The following is a 23,757-nucleotide window of genomic DNA, read 5'->3' as shown; positions in this document are numbered from 1 at the left end:
TTTTAGTTTTATGTGCCTTAATTATTTTCTATGAAGTTTGAGTTGAATAATTGTGTTTTAACTAACTGTATCTGACTGATATATTCTTTTATTAAAGTTTAATCATTTTGAGCCTTTATTTTCTGGCTAATAATCTACTGAAAATAAATCCTGAAATTTATTACCAGACTCATACCTCTTAACCTCTTAGTGCAAGAAATCTGGACAAAGCCTGACATAATGGGGGAGAAGGCCCACAAATAGGGACAGATTTTAAACATTTCTCTTAGAAACTTAGAAAGTTGCTATAATAACAAGATTTGTGTTACTGTGGATTTTCTGAAGGATTTGAAGTCTGAAACTCAAATGTATTCCATTATCTAGTGACTTCAGTTTTCAGACTATCCCAGTGATTTGCCAGAAAATCACAAATTTTATGAGGAACAGACCAAAAATATGATGCAAAAATCTGGACATTCTGCAAAAATCTGGACAGTTGAGAGCTATGTTAGAAGTCCACATGGTAACACTATTGGATCAGACCATTATTTGATTTAGAAACTGGCATTCTATTAATTCATTTCCTTCAAGAGACATTTAAAGGAGAACCACACCCACAGGGATAATTACACAGAACAGTATTCTCAGTGCCTGATACTTCTTTTGCGTGTTATGCCTGAGTTGTAGCCCTTAAACTCATCCCCCATCCCCCTAAACACCTTCTCTTAGTATCTATCAAAGTGGCAAATTTGAGCTGTTTGCTGTTGTGCTTGATAGCTCACAGCAGGAGACAAAGTTTATGTACTAAGAATATTGTTCTGCATGATTATCCCTGCTTGTCTTTTAAGTAGTAATTGAAAAGCAGGAAATGGTAATTAAACTGACTGTCTAAAAGAAAGCAGGTTATATGTGAAAATACATGTAAAGTTAGTGCAGAGCTTAGGTATGATGTAATATTTTAAAGCCAAATGCTGCATTGTGGGATACCTAAAGGTAGACTAAAAAAATCAAGATGCCAGCCCCCATATGGGCAGTCCAAAAGTAGTGCTAAAATGTAGGAAGCATCAAGACTTGATGAACTAAGCATGTTTTTTTCAGCATGTGGGTACAGTTCTCCTTTAACTTTGACTTACCAGACTGTGCTGTTTGAATTCTGAAGTGCTTATGATTTCTTGAACATCATGTCTACAGATCAAGATACCCAGAGAGTCAGGCTGCAAGTCTGAAATGTGGATAAGCATAGTCATGTGGCTTTCATTCAAGCCAGCTCTGTACTGCTGTGATAGCTGCCATCCCCATTTTAAAGCCCAGTCATAATAAACTAAGTTGATGAAATACTATAAGGAACACATCCACTATAGATAATGTAGGTTACGCAGCACTGCTTGCAGATTTTTAAATCAAATATTCCTATATAAGTGATGTGGCGTGTTGTAATGTGTCTGCAGTCACTTGGCAAATTATACGTGGTTTTATCTTACACAACTTGCTGATCAGTAGCTTGGTATGAAAGAATCACCAGTGCGATGTAGTGCGATGTCATCTTGAAAAATGAGACAACTTACAAATCAGACATATCCACTAGAAAATCACACATTTCTTAGAAATGACATTGTGTTAGAACTGGAAGCCTAAAATAATAACCCTAATATTTAATAATACACTACCTAAAGACCTTGCTTTATCGACAAATATTTTATTTCAATAATCATATTTTATTAACTAAAAATAATTTAAGCAAACATGATGAATTACTTCACTGCAGAGAAAACATTTACAATTGTCCTTAACTCAGATTATCAAAAATTACATAAAGTGTTCTTGTTAAATAGGGTCATATAAATAGAGTAGATAACATCAGCAGCAAATTAAAAATATAGGTCATGCATCTAATGGCACAAATAAAGCAAAGACACTCAGCAGGAATAAAAGTGATAGAATATCCAATGATGCAAGATTTCTTTATCCATCCATGAAAAGACACTATTTTGGTGCTCTGATATAGAATCTAGAGTGGAGATGTTTTTCATATCTACTTTTACCTGCGATATGCTGCCTTACTATCAAGAAGGTCCCTAAACGTAACATTTAAAGCTGCCCATGCAATATCATATGGGATTCAGTTATCTACACTTTAATCAAAATTATTACAGATTATAATAATTATGTGTTTTATTATATCATTTTCATTAAGGAAGTGTGGACTTAATCTCCAGTTCAAAGCTGATAACATAGTGGTCAGAATACTGAATTTAAGCAAGTAATAAAGCCAGACAGGGTGTGTTTTACTGTGAAATTAATGCATGCCCAAGGGTGTTCTGAGGCCTGAGACCACCCCTGGACATGTGGTAATTCCACAATAATGCACACACTCTTGGGCATTACTAGTCTTACAGAATGGGCTATCTGCAAAATTATTTTGCATTTGTTTTCTTTCTAAATATTATACATATTTTTATATATTTCTGATATAAAATAGTTTCTTTGCCTAATGAATCAAACATGCTTTAGTATATTTTTTGCTGGAGGAAATATTTTACATCAGAAATGTAAGATATTAAGATATGTAGGTATTTATTTTTTAAGGCACACACACACAGTTTTTTCTTTTTTTACTATTTTAATTGTGCGCTCACTGAATAGCAATGAGTTGTTTAGTAAGTGTAAATAAAAGGCAGCCATTTGGATTTTAATTTTCCAAGCTTCACAGCATCGTAATATGCTGCAGTGAAGTGACAGACTGGTTTTTCAGTGGCCATTGCCTAAACATTAACACCCTGCTGGAGAATGTTCCTTCTCCAATCAGAGTGGCGATGTACAAATCGACCATTCCCTAAGCCATATTACTGATTTATCTACAAATTATCCAAGTTCCACTTCAATCTTAAGTTCAGATCTATGTAAGGGTTTAGATAAAAGAAACAATACCGGTTATTGACCATGATTTGAATGCCATTAAGAAAAGGTAAAATCTTTGTTTGAGGTATGAAGAGAGCAGCATGGGTAAAAAAAATCATGTGATTCTATTAAATACTGTAACAGTTGTGATTCTGTTTTGTTATAAATTGCAGAAGACAGCTCATAATCAAACAAGTAACCCAGTAGTTCCAGTCATGACCCAGGATGAAATCATGGATATTATAGGACAAACTCCTGATCTATCACCACAGACAACACACACTGAGGATAGAATAAAGAGGCGAGTTAAGAAAGGGCTTTCTTGTTCAGTTATATATCTCATTTCACTATCTATTTTAGTTTGCATTATTTTGAATGGAAAATGCTTCTTAATTACAGTAGCCACTCCACAACTATTAATCGTGACCTCAGAAGTAAATATGTATGATAGTCATTTGTATTTATAAGCCATAAAATGTGATCCATATGTATGCATGTCTTGTATAAAGTATTTATTAGTTTATATACTGTAAAACAAGTGTCAAAAATGTTTTCTTTTTACAATCATGCAGATGCCATTAAAAATTCCAATATGATATGTTTAACTGTAATGTCTTCTTTATGGACTATGACGTAATTTAATCATAAATAGTTGAAGTGAAAATAGGAAAGGTCTACTTGTCTCCCCATCTCTGGATCAAAGAAGCATTAAAAAATTATGAAACTTGAATATCTCTGCCATAATATGAAAAGTACACTAACCTTACATATGATTTTGATCTTGAGTTTGTTGGGAGTGTATAAAATAAATCAATTGGTAGCCCCTCCTACCTTGGGTATAATACAGTAAATACTCATGAGGCTAGTTGATAACAATATACTAACATCCAACCAACAATACCAACACTCTTTCCTTTAACAAAAGTCTATACAGCAGAAAAGCCTTTTTTGTTTGCAAGAAGTATCAGTGATATATGAGTCATATCTGCTCTGCTCTTCGTTGAATAAAACTGTATAGATAACTAAACATTTTTCTTGTCACATTTTTATAATATACAAATTGCAAAGGTATAATAAGAAAAGTACTAGATAAGATAGGTTGTTCTAATATACTGACGAAAACCACATATAGCCTCATCATGAAGAAAAGAAAAAAAAGTGTGACACAAAAAAGGACTATAACCTAGAAAAGTCAAACTAAGGTTGCCAATGATTGCAAAGCAAAGCAAACTTTATTGGCATTCAACCATACAGAGTACAGCTGAACAAAATTACGTTCCTCCAAGCTCATGCACAGTAACAAAACATTACAGCACAACAACACAACAACATGTAGCAGTAAAAATTTAAACAACACAGCAACAGTAAAGAGCCAGCCGAAGATCAACAGCATCTAAATAGTTCTTATTTTTCATCACTGTAACCGCCGCTGCCTACAATCAACCGCTGCTACAGTCATCATACATTACATTCCAGCCGGTACATTCCATCAACAGCTTGCTAATTTAACAAACTACTGTATTAATAAAATAAACTATAATATTCCAGCTGCCACTTTGTCACATGGCATTATCTGTTAACTATAAACAGTTATACAGTGATGGGCCATTTTTATTCAAAAACGAGCATGCTGATTGGACAGACTAACCGGTCTGCCCATTGTAAAGTGAACATATAGCAACAGAAGAATGTCTGGCCACTAAAGTACAACTGACAGGCCAGACGTTTTTCTATTCATGTATGCTGCGGAGGCCTTTGTGCCCCATTAATTAAGACTCCGTCCACATTTCTTGAACTAAGAGGTTGAGGTACATATGGAAGGCAGAGCAAATACAAGGAACACTGAAAACATTCTGCAAAACTAAAGAAATGTACGTTATTTTCCTTGTATTTCTGTGCTATCTCGGCAGACTCTTGTACATCTGAACTAGCCAAATTTAATAATAATAATAATAATAATAATAATAATAATAAACAGAGATTCTGCTTAGCTTCTATTGAACAGCACACTGATATCCTGTGCAAACATCGCAGTGTAAGTCCCATACGCATGAGAAGCATATCAACAAACACAAAAGAACAGGAAACAATGAGAAAGAACACAACAGTGCCATTATACATTTCTTTCTTAAATAAAATAATTGTATAATAGCAATAACCGATTCGTGGTATGTGTGTGTGTGGATATATGAGAATTTACCCATAGTTGGCTTTGTTTAATCATTCAGGTTTTGCCCTTGTGATCCAACCACACCAACTGTGGGTAAATCCTCAAATACACACACCTGCTCATCAGTTATTGCTTATAGAGACTCCTACCTAAAGGTTGAAATGAACTTTGGAATTAATAAACCAGTTTATCCATCCAGCCATCCATCCATCCATGAGCCCTTTACTGCAGTCAAAGTGGTCAGCCTTTAATATGGTGAATGCAATATTAAACTAGCATAATGCACCATATAAATAAAACAAATACATTTTTCCTTTTAATGTGTAGTTGTATATATGACAGACTACATTGCTCATAGAAATGAAAACCTAAATAATGCCGTGATCGATCTAATTGCCACAAATTATATGGCCCATGTAGAAAACTACAGAGGATATTTGTTTCCCAGGCTTTAGATTTGATTAGATGGCTGCTAATCTACTGTTGGTAATCCCTTTTAACTTTTGTACATTTTTTTATTCTCACAAACTGATCTGGTTCACTTTTGCAGCAAGCATGTGCAGTATCACTCCATCAGCTCAGAAGTAGCATAGCAGACACTTCAAATTGTACTTAATTCATAGCGTCTACAAGTGCCAAAGCCACAAATTACATTTACACAACAGTCTTTGGGCCATTCAAAGCAGTTGTATAAAGAGAGCATTCCTTGGATTCAGCTGGATACATCAAGTTTGCAGAGTGGAGCAGCACATTTACCTGACCACTCACACTGCCACCATCTTACCAACTACTATCAATTAATATTGTTATTCATTGTTTAAGTATTATTGCTGCTTTTGTAATAGTGTCATGTAAGGCATATAATACAAAACTCCTTCTGTAATTCAGGTGCTACCTTAAAAATAAGTTCTAGAAAAATAAAATTGTATGTTGTTTTCCTGGTCATTAAAAAGTTGTCTTTTGTGGGTCAGTAGCATTTCCTTACCTCTTCTATTTCTATAGTTTTTATTTTCAAATAATATTATAAAAATAAAAAATATTATAAAAATGTTTATACTATATTATATATAACTTTTAAACAACTATATACACTATTTACAGTCAGCCTGACATCAGTAATAATATTCAATGTTCCCATTTACTGTACAAATGTGACAATATATAGTTATCAGAGTATATCTGTTGTTAGTGCAAAGTGTCCATCAATGATAAAACATTTCTCCATGGATTGTTTACCAATGGCCTAGGATAAATCCTTAGTTCTTGAATTTTGATTTCCATCAAAACTGAACTCCTTAGTTAAGCAAAAAAGCCTTCCATAGATGGTGATGTATTTGAATTCCATCTTCTAGTTATGCATTTCTGGATCATACCTCTTGACTGTACAGATTTTCACAGAATGTCCAGATTTTTGCATCACATTTTTGTTCTGTTTCTCATGAAGTATATGGTATTCTCTCAAATCACTGAGGATTGGAGTCACTACATAATAACAGACATTTAAGTTTCAGATGTCATATCCTTCAGAAAATGCATGCTAACACAATTCCTGTTATTCTAGCTACTTTCTGTGTCTATTAAGATCAATATTTAAAATCTGACCCAATTTTGGGGCCCTTCTCTCCCCCCCCCCCATTATTTTAGACTTTGTTCGGATTTCTTGTGCTAAGAGGATGACAGGTAGATACTAGTGTTTCCAGGACTTTTAAATGAGTTAGGAAAACAATGAAATGGGCATACCTAAGGGTAGCTTCTGAGCTCCTGTTATGACTGATAGCTATCATTGCATGGTATATGTTAAGAGGTAGTTCAGTGGAAGCATTCAGAAGGAAGACCACCATAAAGAGCTGTGAATATGATGTGCGTCAGCGAGACTGTCATTTCATGCAGATGGCATCTAGAATAAACAAGGGTTGAAAATCACCTTGAATGTAAGCACAAACAGCTACTTTCTCACTCCTCAACTACTAGCACAAGTATTTATTTATTTACTTCATCCTATTTGATTACCAGACTTTTTAATAGACCCTTTTCAGCCATGCCTGGGCTACCAGGCCACAAGCATACATAGGTGACATTAAGAGAAGAATAAACTAGTTAACAAAGTAAAATAGTCCAATTTGTTTAGACCTATGTATATGTACAGTTGCATATAGATCTAATTCCATTCAGTTAATGATACTTCGTTTGAGGCAATACAGAAAATATATATCATTAGAGCATGGGGTTTTATGACTGGCACTTTTCTTTGTAGCAATATCATTTAGATTCTGTCAATAAATGCTCTTTCTGTTTAGCTTTAAACAATTCTGGGGTATCTTTCACTCTCACTTCTGCTGGTAGTAGATTCCAGGTGTCAGGGCCCAGCTTAGATAATGCCCCTTCTCCTGTGGATGTTTTGAAGTGAAGTCTGATTATGTTAGGGCTTCTTCCTGATTATTCCTTAGTACATAGTTTTGTGTTGTAATATGAAACTTTGTTTTAATGGTGGACAGTGTCCAATGTTTATTATTTTATAGAGCTGCAAACTAAACAGTGGCGTGATTACATCATCAACAGGCAGCCAGTTAAAGAATTCAAAAAGCATGTAATGATGAGTTTGCAGGTTTTCAAGCATAGCAAATCTGCCAATTTTGTTTATGCTGTGTGTATTGTGTGTATGTTAATACTAGAGTGGTAAGTTGTTAATGGGAGTTGGGATTCAGTTTTGGGGAGAAGGGTATTTCTTGGTAAGGTACTAAGTGCTGAGGGAATAGAGAGGTTCATACCTCTCAAGTGTACCTCATAAAGAGGAACGTTCCTCATTGTGAGTCATAAAATGTCCGTGTTCCTCAATGTTCCTCATTGAAAGGGTCTGTCATACATTCATTGCTAAGAACCTTTTTGTTAATATCCATGGTAAATAATTCTGAGTCATATTAATTCATCAAAATAATGTTTTAGAAATATAAATTAACTAATTTTAACCATCCTGTGAGCTTCATGGTTCAAGTTGTTAGTAAAATGTTAGTATGTGTTCCAAATATTGACCATTTGTTCTACATTATGAGAGGAAATGGTCCACATTTTGGATATGTGAGGCTGAGAGCTATGGGAAGGTGTGGGATTTTATAGAGCAGCCTTAGCTGGTAAAGGTTTTATTAATGATTTTGTCAGTGTACTTAGCTATAGAGAATGTGGGGTCTAACTGTATTACAATATATTTTTGTTTTGTTGCCAGGCATAGAAGGTTACCTCTTAGGTCCAAAATACTAGTAAATGTAGATTTTTGGTAGTTTTTGTGGGGTTCCAAAGACCAGGAGATTGGTTTTGAGAGTGTTGATTAGCAGTCTATTATTTTGTGCTCAGTGGTATATTGTTTAGTTAAACTTGATTGTAGATTTTACAAAAGGGAGGTGCTGTTCTTACCAGACTTGAGTAGCAATAGGTCATCAGTGTACTTAAAAATATTGAGGTAAGAGAGGTCATTAATTAGGTCACTGATAAAAAGGGAAAACAGCAGAGTGCCAAGGATAGAGCCTTAGAGAGCCCCTGTTTTAGTATTACCAGGATTAGAGAGGCTACTTCCTGAGTACACTTGAAAAGTACCCACTCAGCTAGATGATGGGATTCCTTAAATGCATCTTACAGGTGGATAGGTACCTGTACAACAGAGCAAGCCAGATCAAAACAACAAAAGTACAAGAGAGAAAAATATGCAGCATGCAAGAAGCAAGAAAGGATGTTTACTGTGGTGCTCTTTAAACCATTTTTTTATGTTTTGCTTCTTGTGTTTGTGATTTTTTGTGGTTCAGGACTTTGCTTATCTGAGCAACCCAGTTTTTGTGGTAAAAATGTACAGTACCTCAGAAAGTTGCAGCAGTTTGAGACCAACATGCAGTGACTGCTATCAGTGGCGTAATTATGCTACAATCTTGGAAGTTGAAAACCTTTGGTTCATAGGTTACAGATTTTGTCCCATCTATATTAATATACATAAGACTGTGCTGGTTAACAGGATTAGTTATAACTGAACAAATGCCAGTTTGCTTAGTCAAGATGTCCCAGACACAGTTGTCCGGAATAGATTTCACTGAAAGTAAAGTTGTCAGCTATAGCAACAAAGACTATTTTACAAAACTACCATAGACAAAAAATATATATTTTCCCCTAATTGATGCAGCCTGTTTTACTTGTGTTTCTTTTTGCTTGAAAAAGTAATATGTCAATATTTTTTGTTAGTTTAATTAACAGTGCAGGTACATTTTGTATAGCACATCCAGAATGTCCAGTTATACTGAAATAATCTGTTTGTTTTTTTGTTTTGCTTTTTTTTTTTTTTGCTTCACTTTTTAACACTGTTTCAAGTTTTCTTATGTGACTGTTTCATGTTTTTCTTCTTCTTTTCTTGGTTTTGATGCATTTTCTGCTAACCAAAGCGGAGAATCTGGTGCTGGCAAAACTGTAAACACGAAACGTGTGATTCAGTACTTTGCCATTGTTGCTGCGCTGGGGGAAGCATCAGGCAAAAAAGGAGTAAGACCTGCATCTGCTTTTTGTCTTTTACTTTTTTCTTTTTTCATATACGAATTTTTGTTTTTAACTTTTTGTTATAAGCAGGGCTTGAAATGTTTCATTTTTCTGGCTACTGACGATAATAATTTTGAACCACTTAAAAAAAAGCCACAAGAGAAATATTTTACATTGATGTACCTTAACTTTTGCAACACTTCTTGATTTTTTTCTTGACCTTTTTAACACTTCTGCACATCTATTACGACATATTGCCTACCACAAGCTCTCCATCCCACCATTATTGACCGTGGTTGTGCTGTGGTTCTTTAGGATGCAATATAAGGGTGATCTGATTTTGCCTTCCAAAAGTTTTGATGTCCTATTTCAGGAACAAACAGACAATGACTTCACATACAAGCAATAGCTCCATGAGACCTGTGTACATACGCTATCACTGAGGTCTCTTCCAGGAAATAATTATGTAGCAGACTATTTCCTGATAAAATAGGAACAGTCATGCAATATTCAGACAGTACTTCTGAATCCTACCCACTTGACCTTCACTTTTTTGGGCCCTGTCAATGAACATGGGTTGCTAACATTACTTTGCCAGTAAGCCAGCTAACATTTCAATTTTTTTTTTATTTTATTCTTGTGGCTAAATCATAAAGCTCATGTGGTAATGTTTCATAATAAATTTAAGCCTTGCTTACATTTTTTTCCTGTTTTTTTTTTTTGCTTTTACCTTTTCTTTCTTATTATTATTATATGATGCTAAAATCTTCCCCTAGCTTTTTTTTTTTCCTTTTTGCAAATGCTTTTTTTTTTTACTATTTTGATAAACTAAGCTTTGGACTGTCTGAGCATTTTTTTTTTTGCCTTTTTTCCAGAATACACCTATACCCTGCTGGCGGTCTACACAAAAACAACTTACACCATGCTTTTTGTTCTGTTTTCACCCTTTTTTAATATTCTTGGTCACATTCTCCTTTGAGTCACTTTTGCATATCTAATATGATTAACCATTTTTGTGTGTTTTCTGGTTAATCTGCTACCATTTTGGCAACCTTATCCTTATTCTTACATAATTAACTTTTTTGTTCAACATTTATTCCGTACCATGCTGTTAAATACCTTTTTTGTTACATCTATTGTCATATTACGCTCTACAAATTTGCTATTCTATTGTTTTTTGTGGATTTACTTGTTGCTCTCATATTATAGTTTCCCTAAGCATCAGGAGCAATCTGGTTTTGAAATTATCAGAGAAGATTGCTTCCTGGTAAATATTCAAAAACAAACAAAACAAGTGTTTATTTTCAGTTTCATTATATAATCACTACAAATGTTTAGCAATTTCTCCTTTAATTCTGACTACTGTTTCTTAAAGTCATGGTTTCTATATCCCACTAGTATGGATGTACTGAGTACAGTTTTGTTAATCCTACCATCTTTTAAATAATCCAGCAACTAGTTCTGAATTTAAAAATAAATTGTCAAAATAATAAATAAATCATTAATTTAAAGTTTCTCCTAAATGGTATTCAGTTGATCCTGAAGCAAAATAAGTCTTAGGTGTAACTAATCAAATCTGCTGAGCAAAAAAAGAATGGTAAATTTATGCAGGGAGGTGTCACTAATAATAATACAGGTGCACACAGATTATTTTGTACTGCTGAACTGTAGCTAATTTGAACACTCATCTTGAGAACTTAGGAGCTATGGCTGTCAACCTGAGATGTATATGTATGAGTGTGTGTGTGTGTTATACACATAAATATATGGAGAAAGAGGAGATCAGATGGCTAGATAGACAGTTCACAGCTGCCTTTCTTCCTGATTGCCACTGCCATGCCTTCTGCTCAAAGAACTTTTGAAGACCTCACTGGGTTTGTGTCGCACCACATTGGGGAGTTTCTTCCATCTGTCCATAATTTTATTTGTGAAAAAGTATTTCCTCGTATGTATAGTAAAGCAGTTCCCTTCTAGTTACAAGTTATGCTCCATTCTATCTTTCTATTTTGGTTACCTCCTTTACAAGTTCCTTTCATTGTGTTGTATACCATATCATTTCCTGTCTTCCTGTCAAAGTTTCTAGCTTTTAACAGTAGATCATTCCCTTTAAGCTTCTAACCATCCTGGGATGATTTTATCCATTGTTTTGCTTTCTTGGAAGACTAAAATGACAGCCATTAAAGTCTTACCATTTTAGATTGACAGCCATTTTAGAGTAAACTATGCTCTAGTGCATTTTAGATTAACAGCTGTGATAGTGTAAGGTATGCAGAAGATATATGTGTTACTTTTGCAGTTCATATCTTGAGGAACTGTAAACATCTGTCATGTTGCACCTTCTTTACTGACTTGTGTCCTCCTTAACAAATTAATATACAAGTGCTAAGAAGAGTATCAATAAACTTATTTATACGTCCTTAGCAACAAACTAAACTCCCAAGTCCTTGTTTCTCTTGTCCATACATTTGTAATATATCTTCCATGATACTCCATCCCTTTCTGACTGTAATGTTATTATCCTATTTCATAATTCTTTTAGCTGTATCTGTTCTAGTCCTTTTAACTATGCTGAAAGAGTTTAATATTTCTGACCCAAGCAATTTTAAGGGCAAGGTTAGCTGTGTCTATGTAACTGAAGAATGTTATATGGTGCTACTTAGACAAAACAGACTATGTCTCTCACGTTTTACGCCCACAGCAATAAGAAGCAGTTAGTATACCGTGTAAGTGTGCTCATTTTTAAATAGTTACTTAAAAGTAAATTTCAACAAGACTGCAGAAAAATAAAGCAGGGAAAAGAATGCATGTGAAGACAACTGTGCCTGAAATCAGTGTGAATATTAAAGCACTCCCTTTATAAGTGAACTTACTTATGTTGAAAAGGACAGCTTGATGTGTGAGGACAGTTCTCCCTAACCAGTATTGTTGTAAAACTTATAGACTGCCTAGAAATGTTTACCAAACTCACTTAACCAGGGTTAACATCGGGACTAAAAGATATTGTATAATTACTGTCTTTTGTTTGTGGGTGGGTCATTACTACCACTGGTTTTATTGTTTAGGACTTTGTTGTAATCTTAGAAAATACACATTTGCAGCATGGGGGAGATGCATACAACACAGATTCCCTTATACTAAAATTGTGTAGAGAAGGTTATCATCTGCCCCTTTCTAGTTACTTTTACCAAGAAGGTTATCATTTGCCCCCTTTCTAGTTACCTTTACCCTTAAATTACTGTACTAGGTCTGTATTACATTTGAGTTTATGTCTCTTGTGTAAATAAATCTTCCTTCATAGTGCTATCCTCTTCAAATAATCTTCCTTTGTTGTATCTGCTGCCACTTTCACTGCTGCTTCTAACTTCATTTTCCTATTTATTTATTTATTAGTGCTTTTCTCCTAGCCTGATCTGTCCTTGCATGCAGTATTGACCATTCTCTTATGCACCCCTGTTTTGACCTACAACTCTAAGCTATAGAGACATAGGGAACAGCTCACTCACTTTGCTACCCAAGATACCCTGTGAAGAACTGTTATCAGATTGTACATAACTAAAAGGTATTGTGTTCCTTTACAGGCACAAGGACCAGCTACAAAAACTGGGGTAGGTATTACTTTCTGCAAAATTTGTATTTGTTTAAGCTGCAGTTTGTGGAAGATGACATTAGTTTTATCTTGCAAACCCTTTTCTTACAAAAAAAAACATCAAAATCAGTTTCATACTTATATTTGTCAGTATATTTTACCCACTGAAAACATAAAAACGATGACTGGTCAAGGCTATTTTACCTGTTTATTTTGTAGATTCATACTGTGTATGTTTCTAAATGGTATTACTATATCTTTGAGACAGTTATCTGCATAGCATATAAGATAATTACAGAACAGAAGGAGAGGAGGGCAACAAAAACATAAAATTATATTTATTTATGACTTTCTGTCCTGGATAACGTCAGAGACCACTTCTTCCACACCATAGCCACGTCACCTTGTTAACATGAAATTGCACAGGAAGTCCACATTTTGAGAGATTAGCCTCAAACACCTATTAGGTTTTTAAGTCAGGTTTTGTTTCTTATCAAGTTGTGCACATTTGTACTAGTTCATATGTTACCCTTTAATGTTAGTTATTTAATTTATGTTGATAAAATATGACCAGCTAGATGCAGCATGGGTAAAAAATCCAACTGTGTCATTAGTGACCAAGCTGCTGGAGTGATGGGATGCAGTAAAGACAGTGAAACGAGCAGCCAAAGGCCTGTTGTCATGTCTTGGAGAAAGAGGGCTACTACTGATGGGTGCTGGGGGGGCAACAGTAGGCAGACAGTTACCCTGCATACATGTGTGTGCAGTGAGTTCTGTGCTGTTGCATGATATGTAACTTAGATGTTATGGGTAAGACATAGTATATAGTGAAAAAAGGCTCAATCTGTAGGGTGATGGTTCCTGACACCCACATTTTGTCACCCAACAGGACTATAAATGAGGTAAGTACAGTACATTAGCAGGAGGACTTGGAGATCTAATGCTAGTGGAGAATGCCCCCCAATCCAACAAATATGAAAAATAAGTAAATATAGTCATGCAGAGTTTTCCATAGATGACTTGGAAATGTCAACATTAAATATAGTTTGAATCCATAGAGATGCTATTCGTGAAATTATGGACATTACTTTTTGTTATGCTGGTCTGGTCAGTAATGAGTATGGCAGTTATGGAATTGTTCAGGATTACAGATTTTCCATTTTATACTTAGAATATTTCAGTTTAAGTTGGCATTTGAGAAAGGTGAACAGTCTCACTCCATTCCTGGATATAGGCTGGTGGGGTATAAAGTCTATGAAGACTTGAACACATTCATCTTAGTAGCCTTGAACTGACTATGAGTCCTAAGTATTTTATACAAATGGCTGATACAAACAAATATATATAAGGCACAATAACAGACAGACAGGCACTTTTACTGAAATGGTGACTAATAAATAACTCTGTGTTGAAAAGTTTCCCCTTCATACTATACATATCAGTTTTCTTAGTCTACTTTCTAAGTCACAGTGGGTGTTGTTAGCACATTTCCTTCAGGCGGTAAAACTGGCATAGACTAAATAACCTACCCAAGGTTTTGTTCCTTTGATATTTGTGGAAGAATACATTGTAATACCGTAAAATTGTACATTGGAATTGTAAAATTATGTGAACCAACCTGCCAAAGTATATCGTATGGCATGCTAAACCTTATCATAACTGCAGGTCACTTGGCTATACCTCATGCCAGCACCCTATAAGTCAGGTATCATTCTCTGGTAATTGACACAAACCTTATTTTTCTGGGGGGAGGGGGAGATGGTTCCCTCCTTGGACATCAGAATTTCACCTACCTGCTGTGCTGTGTATGATCTCTGGTTAGCCTTACTGTGGTGTCTGAGTTTTGCTCCTCTTTCCTGCAGCAGTGTTGCCTGCTATCAGCCTCCTACTACATTAACTAAGTCATAAGAAAAAGTTTAATGTTCTTCAGGTCAGTATGTATTGCATTTCATTGACTAGTGCTCAATAATTTAAACCATTTATTATTTTAACAACAGGGTACCCTTGAAGATCAGATTATTGAAGCGAATCCAGCAATGGAAGCCTTTGGAAATGCTAAGACTCTGAGAAATGACAACTCCTCACGTTTTGTAAGTACAGGATGCGGGTACTATAATAATATGATAGTATCATGTACAGCCTGATGAAATATATATCTTCAGGTAGAATAATGGGCAACACCAGACAAAAGTGACATTTTTTAATAATCAGTGTTTTTCATTAAAGAATCTCCAAAAAATTCCTGAAAGAATAAAGGGTTTTTACAGCACCAATAATAGGAAATATTTCTGCATGAAATTCAATTTATTAGATTATATTCATATAGTACATTTCAAGAAGTGTTTAATCAGTGGAATCGATACTTCATGATGCTCAGTTGTACCTGTTTAGCCATAGCATGCCGATGATTGGCTGCAACCTTCCCATGGTTGCTCAGTTAGTTTTATTGCTTGCCTGAAAATAATAGATAATTCACAGCTGTAATCTCCCACAAAATCCATTTCTGTGTTTTTTTTCACTCATCTGGACACACTTTAAATATGAAAAAGATTGACACACAAAACCCAAAGCAGATGTTATATCATGTACAAATGTAGTACACTGTGCAAGGCAGTAACTGTTCAAATACACAATGATGGATGCAACCTGTGTATAATAGTTATGTGATTTTTTTCCAGGGCAAATTTATAAGAATTCATTTTGGCCACACAGGCAAACTGGCTTCAGCAGACATCGATATTTGTGAGTTAAAACTTTGAAAAATAATTTCAGATTTCTTTAGAAAAAGCATTCAAAATTTGAACCACTATTAAAAATACCACATGTTTTCTTTATATGCAGACCTTCTGGAAAAATCCAGAGTAATTTTCCAGCAGCCTGGTGAGAGGAGCTACCATGTGTATTACCAGATCTTGTCAGGGAAGAAGCCTGAACTGCAAGGTAACAGAATTCTTATAAAATGGATCCTAGCAATCCTGCTCATATAAATAAACAGATGCAGTTTGGGGCATTAGTTTCTCACCATTTGTAGGGCTACAATGAATAGTATGTAATGGGAATAATAAAACTTGTCATATTTATGTAACTGTTTCTATATCTGCTTTAACAAGAATCCAGTGTGAAGTTATTCAGTGATAATTTTGGTCTGTCATGGTTTATTGTAGCATTGTTTCATCTAATGGGTAACTGATACATACATACATCATATTTTTTATTTTTATATACAGTTTACCTTTTAAGTGCTGTAAAAAGCTTTGTCTATTATGCAAATTAATATTTTAGTGAACCATAATACTCACTACTCTACCTCATTCTACCACATTCTCTGCATATTCATATAATGTCATTTATTTTTATAACATTACTGAATGAATAAACATCTTAAGAGCCACAGTGTCAGGAAGGGGTGTGCAATGGGTTCATAGGTTCATAGGTAGGTACTAGGCTATTGGCCCTAGGGCCTATACAAGCCTAGCCAAAAAGGTACCCTGGCTTTCGTCACCCAAGAAAATTATTTTCCTGTGCCCCTGTCAAGCAGAACCACAGAAGTGATCCCCAGGGTGAATTTCCTATTACCCATCCAGTCATCAAGATTTTTCTTGAAGAGTGCTAATGAGGAGCTTTGTTTGACAAAGATAGGTAGTCTGTTCCAGAGTATGGGAATTCTCTGGGACAGGAATCTATCCCTCCAGCATGTTCTGTTTATTGTGGTGACAAGGTTTAGGTCCCTAGAGCGTTTAACTCGGAGGGATTGGGATTTCTTTAAGTGAAGCATGTCCAACAGCTCTGGGTTTGACATAGCTTTGTATGTTAGGCAGAGATCGCCTCTGAGTAGGCGATATGCGACGGAGTAAAGCTGGAGTTTTTTGAGACAGTCTGCGTAAGGCATCTGTTTGAGGCCAGTAATAATCTTTGTGAGGTATTTTTGCAGCCTTTCCAGTTGTTGCAGATGTCTTGTTGACAATAGAGGAGACCCCCCTCCATTTGGTAAAGGGCAATCCCTGCCTCTCCTACTGGAGCACAAGCAGTGGTTTCTTCAGTCTCCATGAGGGAGCTCGCACCTCCTAGTGTGCCTTTGAGTGTGCACAACCCTGAACCCCACCCACCCATGAAAGAGGTGGGCAGGCTATACATCTCTCCTTGTCTGCCTGGTTCCTCCAGTGTTAGGGACACCAGACAATCCGTGGTCAGTTGAGCTGCAGTTAGGGCAATGTTCCTCTGCACCACAGAGACAGGCTACAGATGTGATCTTTAATGTGCTATACATTTCTGTGATATGTCAGTGAGAGCTGAAAGAATAATTTACTTTAGCCACTAAAGCATTCTAAATGCAGACAGCATTCTCAGAATGTGAGAAATAGTTTGAATTTTGTCTCATCTAGCTCCTTCTTTCTTGCTCAACTCCCTGTACAGCTAGTGGCTCCATTTCTCTTTTCTGTCCATGTTCATGTCTGGCATTTCCTCAGACTTCAGCTGTCACCCCTTCCTTCTCTTCTACAGTGCAATCACACATATATTGAGCTATTTGCCTTTTTGCGCAACTGTTCACTGGTAATATTTGTAGACTAAAGACAATTTTCAGGGTTTTACCTACAGTTCTTGTTATTTGATTTTCTACTTTGCTGTATTTTCCTTTCCAGTCATGTGCATGCTATCGTTGCTCTTTCTGTGAGTGCAATGTGTTGAAGCATTTCTGAACTTACGAGAAGATGGGGATTCATTTATATTGCTAAGAAAGACAAGAGTTTGAATTATGAATTGCACTTCAATTAAAGAAAAGTGAAATGAAATTCAAAGTCACATTTTTCAATGTGGCCTTTGGTTCCCTACATATCCCAAAATGAGCATTGTTTGCCCTGTATCTTCTGACCTAATATAATTAGCGCTGAGGTCACAGTATCAGAGGAAAAGGGGAATTTCAACTTTTTTATAAATCTAGTGTATTTTCATAGTCAGCATTCACAATGAGTTTATGCTTAAATGGTATAGTATTTGATTTTAATACACTAGACAAGTTCAAAATCTACTTGAATCTGAAAGAACTTTAAGGTAGAATTCAAAGTAATATTTTTATGGTGGGTAAATATCCCTATACTAGCTTAAATCCCTGTACTACCTTAATATATATAGTTAGTTCTGAGGTTGCTGCACCTTGGGGAAAGTGGAGTTTCTTCTTCTTTCATTTTATCCCATCTTAAGTGTATTTTACCCTTGGAGCTCTTCCTACTCATGACATTCACATAAGCTGTATAATCCCATGCTCCTGACTTTTTTGGTGTTACCTAGGTTTAGATGTGTATCTGCGGTTCACTTTTGTTTGTCCTGTTTTTATGAAGCCTGGGTGTTGTATACCTGCTGATTATGCAGTGTCTTTGAAAGAAAACTAGTCTTGTTCAAAGAGATCCAAAACTAAAATAAAGAAATGTTTTATCTGAACATGTCATAGAAGGGTGCAATGAGCCCTTTCTTTGGTGCCATTTGCCCCAAAGACATACCAGAGTCCTGGTCATTGTTAATTAGCCCTACCTGTTGTTGCTTTCTCACACCACTGTTGCTCCTATGCTTGATTACACACACATGGCTGAGCCTCTGTTAAACTTCCAGGGCAAGACTGTTGCCCCAGAAAAGGAAGCCTTACTGGCAATCTATAAATTGATCTGTAGTGACTCAAGATTCATCTTATTAGGGGTCTTAATATATAAAAAGTAACTTCCTCAGCTTTTAATACCTCATAGTGGCCACTCACACATAGTAGTAAAATTAGTTATTAGTTATTTAATAATTTTTCAAAATGCCAACAATTTTTTTTAAATGTAACCGGTAGTACCCAAACCTTATACCAAATGGTCTGTAGTCACTTACTTGTGAGACAGTAGGGCCCAAATAACTGCACAGAGCTCTGCTTTTGGGGAATCACAGTATTAATTTTATTAAACTGTACTTCTGACTGGGGTAAATTGCAAAGGCTGATTTTCAAAAAGTCCTCATTGGGATGCTAATAATAAAGAAGTCAATACATTCAATTTGACATTCAGAAGAAATAATTGCAGGGTATGGGAGGGTGTTATGTCTGAACTTATGTCTGATACAGAATATGCAGACATTTTCTATTTTTTTATTTATGTAGTTTAAGTGGGTGTGTTTACTGGTGGTTGACCCTTTTCAGCCACTACCCAAGCCATTTGGCAAAGATAAGAACAATTGCAGTTAATGGATACAATAGACTATTACAACATTTCAGAATTAACAAAGACAAAAGGTATGTAAGAGAACATTGAAATATGTGTTACATAAAAGGAGAAAAGGAAAGAGATATGTAACATTTACAAGCTACCAGTATGTGTGTTGGCATCTAAGAAATGTGATACTTAAACATACTTGGGATTCTTGAACAAATATGAAAAAAGATGGAGGTACGATCGTCTATGGGTTGGTATAACACAGACAGTTCTCCTTCTGCTTATGTTTCTGTGCATGTATGTACATAGGCAATAATATACTGTTAAACAGCTGCTGTTACAAAATGTGCGAGCACTGGAAAAAATAGAAAATAAATTTGCTCACAGCAATTACACTAAAGAGTCATGCAGTTTTAAAGCATGCTATAATTAATGATTTATTGAATATTTCTTCATGGAATTACTCAGACAACCTGAGTAAATATCTAGTTAAATAGATGTATATAATACATGTGTATGTTTTTAAACAGCTATTAACTGTTGTTTTTTAGTTACTGTATGCATTAATTTAGATTCATATACCTAAATACCATAAAAGAAAAACAAAAAAGTTCAACAGAGCAAATTATGATAAACTAGGGTAAAATGCAAATATAAAATGTGTTAAGAGTAATCATGTACAACAACTGGTGAAATATAATTATATGAATGTGATTTGCTAAACAGAGGTCATAGAACCATGCATCTGTTTCCACGACAAAGCTGACATTTTTAGAGCATTAAGTGCTTGGCAACATTTCACTTTCAGAATTTCATATGCCTCTTTGTTGTTTTGCAGACATGCTTTTGGTGTCCAACAACCCCTATGATTACCACTTCTGCTCACAAGGTGTTACAACGGTGGATAACCTAGATGACGGGGAAGAACTCATGGCAACAGATGTATGTATACAAAGATCACTGTGCAATTACCTATTACTGTCCAGTAGATGGTAGACATTAGCAAGCAATACTGTAGACCAGTGGTAGACCTCCTGTACTATTTTTTAAAAAAGGCAAGAGACTCTAATGTTTGAAAAAGATTGAAAATTAAGTTGTATTATGAGATAGCAGATCTCTTCGAAATTCTGTGTTTTTCTGTCCTTTTGTCTGCCCAGTACTAGCTAACTAGCTATGTCTTCTGACATAAAAATGTGATGAAGAAAATTTGGGTATGTAATCTGTTTAAGTCAATGCAGCCAAATTTCTAAGGCATAAATACTACACACACATGCATGCATATACATATATATATATATATATATATATATATATATATATATATATATATGTGTGTGTGTGTGTGTGTGTGTGTGTGTGTGTATGCATGTATATGATTATATTCATGAACAGGTCTTTGATATCATATCATTACCAAGCTATTATGTGTTCAAGAAACTAATTCAAGAAATTCACATTCAGAGTGAATTTTTGACTACATTTTGTGACAACATAACAAATGGTTATTATCCAACACTCTGTCATAATTTGTTGTAATACATATGGAGTTTTTACTGCTTCAGTGTCCTACCAGTTAAAAAATTTGGTAGCAGAAAGTGTCCTAACAGCTTTTAAAGCTGTTGTTTGATTAGAGGTAAATTTCAGTTATGCCTGCTATTTTGGCATCACTATAATAAGGTTATTTATACATAGTTTCATACATTTTTTGTGTGTATATAAATGGATGTACACATACATGTTCATGCTCTGTACCTGTATGGCATTACTTAAGGGCACAGCTCAGCTCATTGAAAGACTAATTCCCATCATAATATTTATAACATGGGATGTAATATGTGGCTTCAGAATGATTTATTTTGGCTGAAAGTCATTTCACTAAAAAAGTACTATATAGATCTTCATCCTTATACATTGAGCACTGTCCTCTATTACCACATTATTAATCCCACCTCCTGCAAGATGACGCTGGACCCCGCCTGTGTCTGTTATCTGGAGAAATTAGTTTTCATCATTGAGTTTTATTTTTATGTTTTTACACTTTGTTAACTGGTTTAGTCGCACTAGGCCAATATCCTCTTTTCATGGAAGAGACAAGCTGGTATTCATATTGATGGGGAGGAATTTTTCCAGGGCACAAGGAACTTCCCATACTCTTTTCGACAAGTGCTGTGGGATCTTTTACAGCCACCTATGTTACCACCAATATAGGCAGATTGGGCCTCAGTTTAATGTATGAGCTGATGGATGGCACACACACACACATGAGTGCAGCACCCTTCCCCTTCCTCTTATACTGCACTGCAGTGTCAGTAAGGGAAAATGAATCTAGCTACCTGGTGTGGGACTAGAACCCACAGCTTTCTACACCAAAGCTGAGTGTGCTACCTGTTGCGCTACTAAGAGAGAATGGCTTTCATTTGAAAGTAGTTCAGTGGAATTCATTTTGGCATTTCATTGTGATACTTCTATATGAGGAATTTGCCCTCTTAATATGGTCAGACTCCTACCTGGGAGTTTAAACATACCATATCTACTACCTGTCTAAATATTAGAAAGCATCTGTGCCATTTAGCAGGAAGTAATCAGATATCTTGAGGTAAACGTATGGTCAGAAAAAAGCACTAGAAGACTATCAACCAGCCTACTTTGTTATAGATAGGTGCCATCTCCATTGTTTTTGCAATGACCCTGCGGTTTTGAAATTTTGTTCCCCTGCTTCTTTTTACTTATGTATTTATTAAGCGCTTTCAGTCTAAACAACTTTGAATTCTATACCAGTTTATATGCACTTCCTCCATAATGGCCTGAACCACTATTCTGCATTATCTTAGCAACATCTTTTAATAGCTTTATTGATGTTTCCTTCTGTCTAATAGTATTTTGTGAGTCTCCCTAATATTTATGCTCCTAAATGTATACTTATAGTACAGTACGTCTACTTTTTCTTTTAAATCAAAGAGTAAAAAGTCACACAGACAAACCAATTAGTAAAAACAACAAGAAAAACCTAGCCAAGCTAGAGTTTTCACTGTGTGATAACTTAAACCACCTGTAATAGTGGCCCATGGGATATATGCAAATGACCCTTAAGGACATCAACTTTTTCAGCTGTATAGCTTCTGAATGTCCATGACTTTTTACATTTCTTTTTAAGTCTTTGTGGATACATTCAGGCCAATGAAGCCAAACCCCACTAGCTTAGGCCATGCATGTTTCTGCCTTCTTATGACCTCATCAGCACAATATTTTGCAGAAACCTTAATGGTTATGGACATCAGCTGGGTGTAAAGACCAACTTGTATTTTATTTTAAATATGAAACACATCATTGCTATTTTGGCCATTCTGTTTAAATCTGCTTTCACCTATGTTTTGATTTTTTTCTACTTTCACCTATGTTAGCAATACTCATGTTTACCTTTCATTCACTTCTGGAATGTCCAAACCTATGTGAACTCAGAGAGCAGATATGCTATACAAATGTAAAGAAGTTGTGCATTTTTCAGGCATTAGTGGTGTGTGTGTGTGTGTGTGTGTGTGTGTGTGTGTGTGTGTGTGTGTGTGTGTGTGTGTGTGTGTAATATATATATATATATATATATATATATATATATATATATATATATATATATATATATATATATATATATATAGGTCTACTTCAGTAGACCAAAATCCCACTTACCCAACTTTAAAAAGACCGAGACAAAAAATCTGAAACTCCAGAAGACCGACTGCTCAGAACACTGATAGATCACAGCAGGTAAGTAACCGCTTGGCCAGCATGTTGACCTTTGCCACTTACCTTTGCAGTAGTGCGATCTCGGTGTTGGTATATTTAGTTAGGGGGGTTGGGGGAGTGCAGCCCCTTATATAATGTGGTGTGGGAGGCAAAGCCAACCCCACATGGGTGGGTTTTCTTTGCTTCGGTTTTAATGTCTTTGTGGAGTTGGGTGAGCGGTTACTTACCCATAGTGATCTGTCCGTGTTTCGAGCAGTCGGTCTTCTGGAGTTTCGGGTTTTTTTGTCTCAGCCTTTTGAAAATCGGATTTTGGTCTACTGAAGTCGATCAATTCAAACAGAACCAGTATAGCTGATAGAAAATCAGCTGATTGAATGTACCAGCTTTTTACTGTTTGAGATTGCGGTACAGAGGGGATCAGGTATTTGCCCTTTCCACACTGTATTGCTATCTTGGAGATGGTATATATAATTAGTATGGAATGTGGGGGTGTAGGGGCTTGTCCCACTGCAGAAGTAATGTTTATATTATAATTTTCTTTTATATGTAGCTGTTCAACCAATTGTGGTCAATCAGCTGCCTGTTGATGTGTTGACTTTTCGAGGTACTGGCATACGTGCATATATATATATATATATATATATATATATATATATATATATATATATAGAGATATATATGGATCCCGATCAGGT

At 35.5% G+C, this 23,757-nt stretch overlaps 1 protein-coding gene across 1 annotated transcript in view; it reads left to right on the top strand.

The window, feature by feature from the left end:
* LOC122817039 (myosin-7-like) overlaps positions 1-23,757 on the top strand; it is a 206,537-nt gene that overhangs the window by 25,891 nt on the left and 156,889 nt on the right. The window contains exons 7-12 of the mRNA XM_044090174.1: positions 9,466-9,562; positions 13,135-13,161; positions 15,140-15,232; positions 15,821-15,884; positions 15,984-16,082; positions 20,160-20,263. Of these exons, the coding sequence (XP_043946109.1) occupies positions 9,466-9,562; positions 13,135-13,161; positions 15,140-15,232; positions 15,821-15,884; positions 15,984-16,082; positions 20,160-20,263 (484 nt within the window). The remainder of the gene's footprint in view (positions 1-9,465; positions 9,563-13,134; positions 13,162-15,139; positions 15,233-15,820; positions 15,885-15,983; positions 16,083-20,159; positions 20,264-23,757) is intronic.

This window comes from Protopterus annectens, chromosome 12.part0, assembly GCF_019279795.1.
Source record: "Protopterus annectens isolate FY-2018-M chromosome 12.part0, PAN1.0, whole genome shotgun sequence".
Taxonomy (NCBI): domain Eukaryota; kingdom Metazoa; phylum Chordata; order Ceratodontiformes; family Protopteridae; genus Protopterus; species Protopterus annectens.
This window is presented reverse-complemented; position numbering and strand designations above follow the sequence as displayed.